Source organism: Thalassophryne amazonica, chromosome 17 (assembly GCF_902500255.1).
Source record: "Thalassophryne amazonica chromosome 17, fThaAma1.1, whole genome shotgun sequence".
NCBI classification, from domain to species: domain Eukaryota; kingdom Metazoa; phylum Chordata; class Actinopteri; order Batrachoidiformes; family Batrachoididae; genus Thalassophryne; species Thalassophryne amazonica.
In genome coordinates, this window is record NC_047119.1 from 22,314,929 (window position 1) to 22,330,706 (window position 15,778).

Here is a 15,778-nt window from a genome sequence, read left to right on the forward strand (position 1 = left end):
CCACAGAGCTAGTGTCGGCACATTATGGGGAGGTGATGGTGTAGTGGTTAAGCGCTTGGGCTTTAACCACTAGACTGCTTGGGCCCTTGGGCAATGTCCTTAATCCCCTAGTTGCTCCCGGGGTGTAGTGAGCGCCTTGTATGACAGCACCTTTACATCGGTGTGTGTGTGTGAATGGGTGAATGTGAGGCATCATTTTAAAGCGCTTTGAGCTCCTGATGCGGATGGAAAAGCACCATAAAAATGCAGTCTATAAGGCTCAGAAAGTTCCGTAAGATATAGAGGAACACAACATTTTATATGAACCACAGAATCAAACTTCCGCACCCTAATCAGAACTCCAGCAGCCGTCTTCTGGATTGCATGGAGGCTACTTATATGCCACCTGACACGTAATAGAGGACGAGCCAAAGCATATCAGATAGCACCAGAGATACATGAGGGTTTGGTTGTTTTTGCAAGTGTGTGATGGTTGTTTGTTGCTGTAGGTTTGTTGGAATGATTCAACATCATATTCTGTCGCCAAGCGATTGTTTTCAGTGTGTACAAGTAAATGGGCGCATGTGTAGAAACCTGTATTCTAATTAAAGAATCCTGTGAGGTTACAAACTGCCACGTGAACACAGCAGCACTCTGCAGAGAGCCACAGCGAGATTATCCTGATGTTAATAAAGTTTCTGTTTAACCTGCCGCTGTAACATCTCCATAAGTGTGCTTTAAAAGTTAACCTGTATTAACCTGAACACTTTTACCCACACTGACATCGTTCACTCCCCTACACTTTTTGCACCAAATTGACTCATTCTCCTCTTCTCCTGGTGGATAAAAGGAATGTGAGAAGTTGTTGAATGTGTTTTTCAGCTGCTTTTTAGCTTGAAGAGCTTGATACATATGCCACCTACAAAAATTAACATTCAAGCTCATGTAACACTTATTTTTCACCACCACACTGTCAGCTTTTAACTTGTATTACATTTATTAACAAAAGCAAAAAAAGCTGTTTAAATCTTTGTGTATTTATGTTCTTTTTTCTGTGTTGTTCTGTTGTTTAATCACATCTGCTTGATGTATTTCTGACATTCGCTTTTGTCAATGTTCCACACCAACAGAGGGATTTCTCCTGTCGTGAGAAGCTCCAGCAGTCTGATGTGGAGAAGTGGTTAGGTTTCATCACCTTCTTATGTGAGGTGTTTGGGACCATGAGGAGCAGTACCAGGGAGCCCTTCAGGGTGCTGGTTTGTCCCATCTACACCTGTCTACGTGAGGTCAGTACACATTTAAACTCATGTCACCACAGCTGATCATGTTGATTGTTCTGGCTTAATATTGATCTTCTTCATGGATAAAACAACATGTTTAAACAGCATTTAAATTTACTCTGCAAAATCTCAAAATTGACTGTATTTGTGTATACCACCATTTCACCATTATGGCCACCATAATTATAGTTTCCTTTTTTTCCATCAGTACAGAGAGATGAGACATTTTGCAGCAGGAGAGTTTGGAACATTGGTTGCTGCTTAGGAGGCAGTGGCCTTTTTTCTAAATGAGCCCAAGCTTTATACCTTAGTTATATCTGCAGTCCCACTGCGTAGAATTGTAAATAACCTAAGTGAATTGTGTAAAATGATCAAAGCCCCCAATAAATAAATGGAGGGGTGTTCAGTAGAGCACAGTTCTTTTCATAAGAGAACCAGGCTCCTCAACATTTTAGTGCCAAACCTTTGATTTTTTTTTAAGGTCTATAGATTGTGTAACACTCTGAACCCCACAACGTGCCAGCAGGAATGAAAAGCATGTTTTCTTTTCTTTTCATGTCTTTTTTCACAACTTCACAGAATTAATTAGTTAATTAATTTAAAAAACATCAACAGGCTGTCAAATTTCTGATTATCCTTCATCTGACCATGTGCCCTGAATGTTTCTGTCAGGAAAAATAGTCAAATATAAACGTCAAATCAGCCAATCAGTCACAATGACTTTGTCCTACATACCGGTTCCTTATTTTTTATTAATCATATAAAATAAACTGTTTACTCTGTCCAGATAGTGTTTTTGCAAAAGCAAATCCTTGAATTACTCTGTTGCAGTCACTAGTCAGATGACAGAAATTCAGCAAATCTTCAACTGAACTGCAGACTGAAGGACAGATTCTTGAAACAGTGGAAGAAATGTTGTCAAGAAAGATAGTAGCATAGAAAAATAAATGCATTAATCCTAAATTTATGGCATGCTTTTTTCAGTGTTGGTAACAGTTGTGGGTAAATGGGAAAATGATGTATATGGATTCCATCTTCTTTCAGTTTTTGTAAAATAAATTATCAAAGAATTCAAATTGGGGTTCTTCATGTATGAATTATTGGCATTGCAGCTGTTATACAAGACATTTTTTTAGTTCTACCTTCTTCTAGGCATGATTGTGCTGTTTTCATAGAGGTGAAGTATTTGCAAGTGGCATGATAAATGTGTCCGCCATAATGTTGCGGGTGTGGGGGAAAAAAAACACCAGAAACTTCTTGGGAATCAGTAGGTTAATGAGAAAATGTTAACAGTGATAAAATTACAGAAATGATCTTGCATCCTGGATCTGTCTCTGGTTTGGGGAGTGTTCTTGATCCTCACTGATATTTAATGGGCTCTTATTCATGAAAATATGTTCATACATTTGAGTTGATTGTGGCGAGAAAAAAAATTTACCAAACAGGTATACAGTTGTGCTCAAAATTTTACATACCCTTTCAAAATTTTGGGGAGCTTTTTGACCATTTTTCAGAGAATATGAATGATAACACAAAACCTTTTTTTCACTCATGGCTGGTGGTTGGGTGAAGCCATTTATTGTCAAACAACTTTGTTTACTCTTTTTAAATCATAATGACACTGACCAAAAGTTTACATACCCCCCCGTTCTTCATACACTGTGTGGCCCCCTTCAACACCAGTGACAGCTTGGAGTCTTTTGTGGTAGTTGTGGATGAGGCTCTCTGATAGTGAAGCTGCCACTGAATATGTCAGACTTTATTCACATCAATTATGAAGAAATACAAACAGTATGGCACTCTATAGTAAATCTGCATGGAGTAGACAGTTCTCAAAAACTGAGTGACTATGCAAGGAGGAGAAGAGAGAGGAAAGCCACCAAGACATCCAGACAAGCCAGAAGAAGTTATAAGCTTCTGTGGCTGTGATTGAAGAAATTGTGCACAGTGCAAAGTTTGCATTTTGCATCACCACTCTCAGCTTCACTCTAAATCTAGGCTGGCAATTTGCAACTAAACTTTCAGGTCTTCATTGTAAGAAAATTCTGCTTTATACCACGTCATCATGAAGGTGTATAACTGGTGAAAACATCTAGCTCTTACTATAAGATAAAACAGCAGGTGATAGACAGCCTTCAAAGACCATTTATAAACCGTTCAAAACACTTTTTTGGGGTTTGTTTGTTTGTTTAGTTTTTTTTTATTTCATAAAGTAATAACTGACCAGCTGTGCCACTTTAAATGTACAGCTGAGCTTTGATGATCTTGTCGTTCTTTGTATTTGCATCAATATTCAAACAAAATCAAGGTGTGTTAAGCCTATAAGTGGAAGTTAGAAAGTGAGCCCAGTTGCGGAACGTCCATTTTAGATTGATGCATACACCAAGCCACAGTTTCCTGTTTTTGACCAGACCAAGTCTAGACGTTTGTCTCGGCAGTGGGTTCAGTTAGCGGTGCAGACATACAGGACATCATCATAGTTCCTGGAAAATGCATGACCCCAGGTTCATTTCTCATCAGATGGTCATGCTCCATTGCACTTAATCCCTCAGTCACAATGGAAACCATGTAGGCTAGCCACAGCAGACATAGCACAATACAGAAGTGGTTAACGACAGATGGACATTTGAAAGGAGAAGCAAGCAAGCAAGCAGTGAGGGAGGAAGAACAGGAGAGAAGAGTTGAGGGGAAGTAAGAGGAGCCTCCAGTTATCGTAGAGGAAGCTGGTTCGTGTTAAAAGAAACAGTCCAGGTGAGAAGATTAGTTTGAGTGGTAACTTTGAGGCATGTGCCAGGTAGCGCTACCTCCCACATCTCTGCCAGGTTGGCAGTCAACACACACCCCACGTCTGTCAAACAAACCTAACAGTGACACACAGCCAACACACACACACACGCACGTCTCCACGCCCTGTCTGAGCGTATGCTCGGGGCATTATCTCAGCTTGTTAAAAGGCTTGGCAACGCGACGAAGGGTGTGGAAATACAATGTAACCTCAGATACACACAAAAACACCTTCATGTCGCAACATCACCACATTTAGCTTAATGATACCTGAGGCCAGAACATGCCTGTGAATAATGACAAAATATTTCATTAATTATACATGTACTTTTTTTGAACACATGCCAGTGTCCACATTTTTCTTTAGAGCCATTGTTCCTGATTTTCTTTTATCTGTCTGCTTTCGGGGTGTAACATTCAGTTTTTGGATTCCAGCTACAAGTTTTGCCATAAATTGCAGTTGCCTCTAGTGTGTTTGTGGATGCGAGCGTTTGTGTTTGTGGTGCACTCTGCAGCGGCTCCTTCTGTAGTAGCAGCCTGCAGAACAGGATTAGCTAACAACTTGAGGTGTGTTTAGAAGTGTGTTTGCATGTGCATGACAGCTGTATGTACATACACAGTAGATTAATAGGCAATGAGCTCATCCAGTCACAACTGGCTGACCGCTGTAGTGTACACAGCCCTCTGACAGCGGAACTTTCCCGCACAGGCAGATTGACTTACTGTCTGCAGGTTTCTTGTAATGTGCATTGATTTCAGATGTCTTTTGCCCTTAGCTCCAGGTGGAGCATAGGCCATTGATGGCTTCGCGTCTCCCTCTCGTCTCGTCTTGGCCAGCTTCTCCACTGTGTTCCATGTTTGGCCATAGCTCTTCATTTCAGCTTCTACATCTGTACTCCGGTTGTTATTAGGACACCCTCTTTTTCGTTTACCCTTGGGGTTTCATCCCTTGTTTCATTATGTTGTCTGGTGTTTTCTCAAGCTGTAGTCAGTCCATCTATGTTTCCATTTAATTGTAGGATCTGAATAGGCAGAGGATCTTATCTACATATTTCCCATTGCTTTTTTAGGTACTCCATCCACCCATCTAATCCTCAATATTCTTCTAGAGCATTGATTTGTGAAAGTTTGCAGCAAGCTGTTATTTTCTTGGTGGTTTTTAACATCTGTGTACCATATAGATTGACAGCCTTCACATTGGGATTGAAGATTGGGTTGTGCATACGGTCCTCACATCACACAATGTGTGGACAATATTTTCTTGAACATGTTGGACACCATTGATACCTTGTGTACTCTGACTAAGATGTTTTACACTCTTCTTCCACCAATGTTGACTATACTAACCAGGTATACAAAAGATGTCACTTCTTCTGGGATTTCTATACTTATCTTTTTTACCTCCCCCAAGGAAGCTATGTTTTTTCAGTGCTGTTTGTTAGTTTGTTTGTCTGTCTGTTTGTCAACAGGATTACACAAAACTACTGACTCAATTTTCCTAAAACTTCATGGAGGGTGGGGGTTATGGTCTGAGATGGTACCCATTAACTCTCGAGTCAGATTTGGTTAGATGAGTGGATCGAGATAAAGGGGTGGTCCCAGGATTTTTTTTTTTTTTACCTTCTTTAATATTGTGAGGAGAAAGTAGCCCCATGTTTAAGGAGCTGGCCTGCCAATATGTAGACCTGAGTTTGAATTCTGCCCATGCTACCTGCCTGTGTCCTTGGACCAGACAGATCCACCTGCATTGTCTCAGGCCACCCAGTACATATATATATATATATATATATATATATATATATATATATATATATATATATATATATATATATATATATATATGTGTGTGTGTGTGTGTGTTTATTCACACACGCACGCAAGGTTTACATGGTGTACTTTAAAACAAAAAACATAAGAATAACAAGTGTAGTGCATTATCACATTTTCCAGACTGTAAGTCATGTTTTTTTTTGTTGTTGTTGTTAATTTGTTTAGCTAGTCCTCCAGTATATTTCAAAATGACTTATATATGAAAAAAATGCATTATCAGTCTTAAAAGTGCATTATCATCTATGGCCACAAATTGGCATTATCTACACTGGTAACAAGCTGCTCCTATAAACTGATGTGACTAATGTGATTGACAAGCAAGAGCAGAAGGTTGTGGTAATGCACCATTAAGGTGAATGCCACTCGGCATGAAATAAAATTAAGAAGCTCTGAATGTGAATGATGGGCTCGGTCTTAGAGAACGAGTGTAATTAATAAATCATGTTCTCAAACTGAAAGCTCATGCTCTTGTATAAAGAGGGGGAAAAACCTTCATGCGCTCTTGAATAAATAGAGAGAATAACCTTCATATCACTCGCTGTGCCACTTTTTTGTACTTTGTGGGACAAGCAGAATTGCAACAAGGAGGATGGCTAGGCTAAATTAATAACTATAATATTTTTAAATGTATAGTAGACAATTACGTTTTCTGAGGTTAATATGCACACATTTAGCTCTTCTATTCAGTGGCAACATTTACTTGTGTTCTTTGTGCCTCGTAAAATAACATTAAGAAGCCCTTTAGCTTCTATTCACTAATACAGTGTTTGCATTACAAATTAATAATGTGCAATTTGAATAAATTTTACTTCTTTTAAATGGACTGCATTTATATAGCACTTTTCCATCTGCATCAGACGCTCAAAGCGCTTTACAACAATAATGCCTCACATTCACCTCTATGTCAGGTTGCTGCCATACAAGGCACCCACTACACACAGGGAGCAACTAGGGGATTAAGGACCTTGCCCAAGGGCCTTAGTGATTTTCCAGTCAGGCTGGGATTTGAACCAAGGATCTTCTGGTCTCAAGCCCAACGCTTAACCACTAGACCACCACCTCCCCTTTTACTTCTTACTTCAGTGTTTGGAATGCTAAATTTAGTGCACCACCCTAAAGAACCAGACTTTGCAGCTTTTAAAAGATTGATGAAGACCTGGATATTGTCACCAGTAAAGAAATTTTGTTATATCTTTTTCTTTTGCTTACAAGCAAAAGACTGTTGGTGAAAGACATCACTAAATGTCAGAGTGCCTCTTGAAAAAACACACAAAGGAATAATTCTGCACAGCCTAATGGTCCTGAAAATTCAGAGCACAGGTACCACAGAACTTTAATTTGCACATATAACCATCATTTATTAAAACTGTTGACCCTTGCATTGCCCTCGGAGGCTGTCATCGGGATGGTGCATACTGTAGCACACTCTCAACAACATTCCAACATGATGATAATACCCAGAAGCCTTTATATTATGACCTGGTAACTCTTCTTTGATTTTCAGCATGAACCTGTCCTCCCAGTCAAAGAAAATGTGCTGAAAAATATGAATTGTTTGTTGATATAATTATGCTTTTTAAGCAGCTGTTTGGAAGGCTGTGGTTGTTTACGTGTCTGCATGAAAAGGTCCAGCTGTTTTATTATATACCTGTTTGCATTTATAGATTTATTTTAACTAACCCTGTAAAAATATAAACGCATTTTAATATAATGAAGGAAAGTTGCAGCCCTGACTGACGTGAGATCTGCTGTTGCCATGCAACTATTTGAATTACAATTCAAGCTGAAGGGGGTCATCATTTCAACTTTGTGCCCTCGATGTGTCATTAGTACCCAGTTAAAACATTTTTTTTCTTCTCCGCTCAGTGGTTTCTTTGTTGATTTTCAGTCTGATGGCAGATTTAGTCATTCTGAGTTGTGAAATCAAACTGAAAGACCGACGAGAGCAGAAAATTGAGATGGTTGAAAATGTTTTTGTACTTGAAGTGAATAAATCACTTGAGATGTTGTTAGTCCTAAAGGACACATTCCTGTCATACATTGTTTTTCCCAGACAAAGTAACAAATCCACTACAGAGCAACAGGACTCAAAGAATCTGAAAGTTTCTTAGTGCAGCACTTCTATGTCTTGCTTCTAATCAAAGTCCTTACTGACTTGATTCCAGCTCCAGCAGAGGGACTCTTAAGCAGTCTCAATCAGTTCTCAAGATGAGTATAATCCAGCATAATTCTGTTTCTTTATAAGTTGGCAGCATGGATGTGTGGACTGTACTTTATCATGTTGGATCAATAGAAGAGACCAGGGAACAAGGCCAGCTGTCGTGCTGAATAGCAGGGCTGCTGCAGTGACAGTGGAACCGATGAAAGACGAGTATAGATTAGATCATTTTTAACAGATTGAGCAAAACTTTTAACCTCAGTTCCCAAGAGTACTCATTATGAGCTAATCCTGCTTGTCACATACGTCTGGCGGCGTCAAGTCTTCAGTTACCACATCAAACAGCCGCAGTGTCACCACACCCGGAGCTAACGTCTGCACGGCAGCCTGGGTCTGAACAGTAGGTGGAACACTTTGGAAATATAGAGCGCTTCATATCGAAAGTGGATTGAACAGCAGATGGTGCTTGCTACTGGTGTGTTCTTTCTCTTTCTGTCTCTTCTTTCTGTTGGGGTTGACCTTAATTTGTCTTTGTTGTCTGCATTACAGGTTTTAGATGATAACATTTTGGTTACATGTATGCAGTTATTTCTGTGGAAATAGATGGTCTGAGGGGAATTTTTTTTAAATTACACTCAAAATGATTTAGTATGTTTTGAGAAAACATCACCATCATAGTGATGAGGATGATGATTGATGATGATGGCTGTTAACTGCAGAAACTGTGCAACTTTTGTCTGTTGCATTATCAGCTATACAGCTTCATGGTGGAGTGGCATAGAGAAGGATTTTCTTAAATGTGTCCACAGAAAGTTCTGCTTCCCTCTGTCCCATACTACTTTCATCACTGCCATTAACATTTGGATGTTTTTACTTGCTTACATGTTGGTTTTGTGTGGAAATATTGGGCCGGTGACATTTCTGCTGTTCGGTAGAATATATAAATACTAGGTACTTGCATGTCTCCTTTATAAAACAATGCAATATGTATCTAAATACATGGGCTACAATATTGTTCAGCAATGATAGTTTTTGTTATTTAGCAATTAGTTTTAGTTTTATAGAACTTAATTTTCCATGACAAATTACAACAACTGACATGTGGCATTACTTACCTCTGTCTACATTTTTCAAGGAAAAACCAGGGACCGTCAGTTTGTTTAGATTTTTTTTTTTCCTTCTGTCCTGCTAACCTTTTGCTCACCACTGGGGGCACGTGATGATGTGAAGAGCCACCATTTTCAATGATAATGACACGGATAATAATTTACTTTGGTTTACTTGGTTAAAGCCAGGCCACTCTCTGCACTTTGATAATCCATCTCTCACTGTCCAAAACAACATCCAGTTTGTCCTGGTCTTCCCAGTAAGCCTAAACTTTTAACTTTTGCCGACAACTGCTGTTGTGGTGTGCAGCTGCTGCGGTCATAGCCAGGGGTGCCAGCTGGTTGTGTTTTGTGTTTACAGAGGGAGGAAAACGAACAGCGAGAGCTGGATTATTAAAGTGCAGAGTCGACTGGCTTTAAACAGATAAACAGATAATTTGTGTGATATTTCAGAAAGGAATTAATTTATAACCTCACAAAAACTTAACTTTTTAAACTGCCATAAGAGCCAGGGTTTCCTGTTTAAGGGCCCGGTCACACGGCACTTAACAAAGGGCAACGAAGCCTAAATGAAACCAGAAATCTGGACTTTCATTGACTTTCTTTGGCATTGTTTAACCTTCACGCAGCTTTGTTCTTGCAGCTGGTGCTTTATCAGGATTTTTAAACTGTTGAAAAATTTGAACGAATGCCACCGAAAACCTCAATTCATCCGTATTTCGTTTTGCTGTAGTTCTTGAAGGTTTTTTATCATTGGCTTAGTTTTTGTAACCTTGGCATTTAGTTTGACTTCATTCGACCAGCTGAATGTTTTCATACAGTGCAGAAGCTGGCTGCTACTGCCGCTGCATTCATGTACCGCCAGAAACTACAGGGCAGACTCGGCCTGGTTGCTTCGATTTTTGGGGGGTCAGCTGCACTGTGCTCAAGCACCATGAATTGCTTTACCAAAAAGAAAATGAAAACCACACTCCTGCTACAAGCAACTGCTGAATTTTAAACAACAAAAAGTTGTGTAATTTATGACGGTACTTGAACGCATTACTAGCGGTAGCAGCAGCAGCTATCGCCTCCTATCGCCTTATTATTTTTATTAAATATAACAATATGAGTGTAGGAATGACAATCCAGCCCTTCTGTACATGTGGCAACAGGTAGATGATTCAGATGATTATATAAGAGCTGTTTTGGAAGGCAGAATTCACATTGTGGATCCGTGGCAGCTGGTGGAAATAACCGCACATGGGGAGTCGATGCGCGTTCACACGGACTGATCATTTTAATTTTGCTGCTTTGATATATTCAATCATTTTTACACTTATATTTACTCCCTCTTTTGACAGTTTTCTGTTATAAATCAGTATACACTCAACAAAAATCTAATAATAATATAATACAATACAAATATAATACAGTACAATATAAAATGTAATACAGTGATACAGCAGCACCACGGCAAACCAGCTGGGTTTTTTGTTGTTGTTTTTTGTTTGATTTTGTTTTGTTTTTTGCTGGGGTTTTTTTTTTTTTTAAATTGGAGCAAGACGGAGCGCACCAGATAGTGAGGATTCTGGTGATGAAGGAGATGATCCCTCTTTTGTTCTGGACGAAGAACCAGAGCGGGTGGATCCACCGACGTGTGCACACATCTCCACAGTGGGTTGGATCGAGCGCTTCTGTTTGCAGTTGGAACGCAGAGCAGGATGCAGACACACGCTGCTCCAGCAGTGGGTCCAGGCGCGTTTCGTTTAAAGTGTGGAGATCAACATTGGCTTTGGTTTCATTTTGTTCCTCTTTCGTTCCTTTTCTGCTCTTGACTCGCAGGCTATTCGGTGATGGGGAAAAGTCTAAAGCTCATTCATCCACCTTTTCTCTGCGATTTGTGTTTTTTTTTTGTTCTTTTTCACTTTTTTCCCTTTGTTCAAGACTCGTCCTAAGGCCATAAGTATAATGCTGTGCAAAGTGTGAAACTCTGGTGTACCTTTCAATTAAGTAAATTATTGTCTGTGTCGTTATCATCAAACTGCATCACCTGCAGTTTGCCACTGCAAAAGACAGAAATTCTGCAAGAACGATTGCTGTGATGGGTTTTTCTGACGCTGATATCAGAACGCAGCATAGGTCCAAATATGCGCGCGCGCGCACACACACACACACTCATTCACTCTTTCCTGCTTAAGCCGGATAGAGTTTGGACGTGTGTGGTGGTTGAGCTGGATATGAAAAACAGAACTGAACTGAATGTTATCTGGCTAGAAAGTATTCCGTATTGAATCTTGGTCGATTCCAGTCTGAATGAGGACGACACATTCACACTTCATCCGCACGTGCTGACATTAGACAGACATCAGTCCAGCAACATTCCCCCTGCTTCCACCGCCCAGTTTGGCAATTTGGAAGCAGCCTTTGATCAATTAAACTGTTTGCCTAAATACCTGGCACAGGGTGCTGGAGGTCTAGCACAGGACGCCGCCATCCCTTCCTGCATTGTTTAAATGTGCCGGTTGTTCACCCATCTGTCTGTGGGGGCCAGCGTAGAGGGGAAGCCAGCAAGCGTGTTTACCAGCTCAACTGTTTTGTTTTTGGCAGCACAGTATGCAACTGTGTGTACGCATGCACAAAACAGGACGTGGTGATTAGTTAGCTTGCCAGGCTGAAAGCCCGTTTTGTTGTCTTGCAGAATCTGAAATGTTGAAGATATTGACAGTCGGGATTATTTTCTCTTAGTTTCACACTGATTAAAACACGCAGTCACTTGTGTTCACTTAATCTCTCCATGTGGCTCGTCTTTGAATATTCATATATCTGTAAATATATATCTGGGATAGACTGGCGTCCTGTCCAGAGTGTACTCTGCCTCATGCCCTATGACCCCCCTCCCCCCGTGACTCTTAATTGGAGTAAGCGGATATAGAAAATGAATGTAAATATATCCTGTTTTTGTTTTGCTCCCACACGGGGCTGGACTTCTACTTATTAATTATTGTCCTTATCCTTGTTTGAAGAGGGCAGTGTAATTGTCTCTGTGCGTGTGTTTGTCCACACACAACTCAATTACACACTAATTTAAACATTTTGCACAGAATTTTGCTGTGATCAGGATTGTTGAGATTTTACCTGTATTACCAAATGCAGAGCAGGTCTGAAAGCTACTTCACTCTGTCTTGTTCATGTGTACACAATAGCTTGACAAAAACTTTGTGCAATGAAGGTAAAACTTCTTGCATGAGGTCACCTCACATAGACTTAAGACAAGGTTGGCCATGTTTCCTTTATAAATGTGGCCACGAGGCATTTTGAAACCTTTATGTTTACAATATCTTGACAAAGACTGTACATCAAGATGAAACTTGACACAAAATGTCATGAAGGCTTTTGGACAACTGAGATATTTAATGCATTTTTACTGCAAATGTTGCCACCAGGGGATCAAGCCTCGAAAATCTTGTGTATGCGACATGTTTCAGGTGAGACGACGTCACCATCAAGTCACTCTCAAGTCAGCTTGCAAACAACTGGTGGTTATTATGAATTGGAACTTGACTTGGGACTTGCCGATTCATGACTTGAGAGTGACTTGATGGTGACTTCATCCCACCTCTGCTAGGAGACCAAGTCTTGGAAACATTGCGGATGCAAGACCTCTGCAAGGTTTTCATGGAGCATGATAAAACTTGATACTCTGTATTATACATTGCTCAGACCTTGTACTAGTTTCCCGGTTGGTTCTTGTGGTGCAGGTCACACTGTAAAAAAAGATTTGTTGACTCCACTTGGCTCAGTCAGGTCTACTTATTGCTTTGACTGAGTTACGTCCATGTAAAGTGTCAAATTGTATTGTTGAAAGCTTGACACTTTACATGGACACAATGCAACTTAGTCAGACCAATAAGATGACCTGAATTAGCTAAGTGGAATCAACAAATGCTTTTTTTAACAGTGTATGGCACATATTGATGTTCTTGAAGTGCTTATTTATCATTAACCTCCTAGGGCCTGACATCCACATATGTGGACATGACATTTTTGGGTGTCTAGTCCATAAACTAAGTTTTGTTTCATGAGAACCTCCGGGTCTTAGGAGGTTAAGAATTGAGTCCATTTTCAACATTTTTGCCCCTATCATAGATCAGTGTTCCTGAAATTTGAATAGGGCACATGCTAAACTCATGTCTAAAGTCATATCATTGTTTCCACTTGTGCTGTAATAATTATTGTGATGTTCCAAGTTGATACCTTCATTTCTGTTATCTTGTTCTTTTTAGAGTAACATAATGTCTCTTCTTGTCTCTTGCAGCTATTAGAGTCCACAGATGTTAAGGAAGATGCAGTACTCTGCTGTTCCATGGAGGTATGAACCACACACACGCACCCCATGCACTCGTGTGTGTGTGGTGTGTGTGTGTGTGTGTGTGTGTGTGTGTGTGTGTGTGTGTGTGTGTGTGTGTGTGTGTGTGTGTGTGTGTGTGTGTGTGTGTGTGTGTGTGTGTGTGAGAGAGAGAGAGAGACCACTTCGTTACTGTGACACAGTACACTACCAGTCTGCATCTGTGGATTTGTATAATCATAGATTATAACAGGATTTGATTGTTGGGTGAAATCGGGGAGCAGTCACGTGCATAGCATGTCTGATACTAAAAGACGTCAAGCCAGATGAACTGGGAGCATGCAGTTCCCACGTCCCCTCAAACACATCTACAACCAGCGTGCTCTCCAGCATGTACACACAAACACACACAGTTCTGCAGCCAGAGGGTGTGTGATTATCAGTTGTTTGAGACGCCGCGTCTTATTCCAGAGATATAAACTAACACTGTACAAAAGTGTCATCTTGTAGCTGAATTAAGTGCATTCTGACTTCAAAGAGTGCGTCACTTCCTCCTCAGGTACAACAGGACTTTTACAGATAGAGTACTGTTGAATGTGTTAGAATTAGTGTTTTAGGTGATACTTGTTTAAACAGGAATTTTCTTATTATTTAAGGTTTAAAGTCTGCTCCAGAAAATACTGGATGCAAAGAAGAAACAAGAGCCCAGTGAAAATGCACATGCAGTGTAATATTTAAGAATTTCTAACACCAGTCTTTACTGACAAGGCTCACAGAAAGGACGTGAGATTCTGAACTTTGTTTCATTGACTCATATCACCACAAAAGTTGACAAGTTGGTCAACTTTGCCTTCAAACAGTGTGCTAGTCTACTAATGCTCAGTACATAGCACTGCAAATAATGAATGAAGAAGGCAGTCTCTACAAAGCTGCCCCTTCGGTGGTAGTGGTGTAATGGTTCACAGTGTGAAATACAGTTTTATCGTCACGGTGACTTGTTTTTAAACTAATATCTGTGTAAAGTTGCAGTCAAATTAAAGCCATTATGTGTGGGCATTAAAAAAGAAGCTGTCTGTATAAGTTATATGGCAGCCTGATGCAAGCATGCCACATTTCATGAACCAAGCACAGAAATAGTCACTTCAAAATGTGAGGGCTTGAGGATGGAGTATGCACCCTTTCCTGTGTAGCCATGGGCCATGTTGGCTGGGAGTCTAAGCTACAAAAAAAATGTCTTTCCTGACTTTTGCTGAGTGGTGTGTCTGATCCGGAGGACAAATTATTTATCCTGAAAGTGCTATGTAAATAATGCAAATATTATTATTATCATCATCATTACTGCCATCTCACTAGAAAGTGTCGACATTCTCATTTTTTAAAAGAATTTTAAGTTATAAACTCAGGTATTCTTTGTTTTATTATTTTCCATTACTTTTTTATTATAATTGACAAAAGCTATTTTTTATTCATTAGTGCTGTTCTGTAGTGAGAGTAGAGAGCAAGTTAAGTCTAGTCTGGAGAAGTGGAGATATGCTTTGGAGAGAAGGGGAATGAAAGTCAGTAGAAACAAGACTGAGTACATGTGTGTGAATGAGAGGGAGCCCAGTGGAATAGTGCAGTTACAAGGAGTAGAAGTGGTGAAAGTAGATGAGTTTAAATATTTGGGGTCAACTGTTCAAAGTAATGGAGAGTGTGGTAGAGAGGTGAAGAAGAGAGTGCAGGCAGGGTGGAGTGGGTGGAGAAAGGTGGCAGGAGTGATTTGTGACCGAAGAATATCAGCAAGGGTGAAGGGGAAAGTTTACAAAACAGTAGTGAGACCAGCTATGTTGTATGGTTTAAAGACAGTGGCACTAACAAAAAGACAGGAGGCAGAGCTGGAGGTGGCAGAGCTGAAGATGTTGAGATTCTCTTTGGGAGTGACAAGAATGGACAAGATTAGGAATGAACATATCAGAGGGACAGCTCAGGTGGGATGGTTTGGAGACAAAGTCAGAGAGGCGGAGATTGAGATGGTTTGGACATGTGCAGAGGAGGGACCCAGGGTATTATAGGGAGAAGGATGCTGAGGATGGAGCCACCAGCAGGCAGGAGGAGAAGAGGGAGACCAAAGAGGAGGTTCATGGATGTGCTGAGAGAGGACATGCAGGTGGTTGGTGTGACAGAGGAAGATACATAGGACAGGGTGAGATGGAAACGATTGATCTGCTGTGGCGACCCCTAACGGGAACAGCCGAAAGACAAAGAAGAAGTGCTGTTCATGTTGCAATTTAATAGAGAACTTATTTTAAAATTATTTAACCATGGACTCCCAAAT

The 15,778-nt window shown here is 40.3% G+C and overlaps 1 protein-coding gene across 2 annotated transcripts in view; it reads left to right on the forward strand.

The window, feature by feature from the left end:
* ctif (CBP80/20-dependent translation initiation factor) overlaps positions 1-15,778 on the forward strand; it is a 171,802-nt gene that overhangs the window by 112,913 nt on the left and 43,111 nt on the right. For both annotated transcript variants that reach the window (XM_034191677.1, XM_034191676.1), the window contains exons 11-12: positions 1,110-1,265; positions 13,435-13,488. In XM_034191677.1, coding sequence (XP_034047568.1) covers positions 1,110-1,265; positions 13,435-13,488 — 210 coding nt within the window. The remainder of the gene's footprint in view (positions 1-1,109; positions 1,266-13,434; positions 13,489-15,778) is intronic.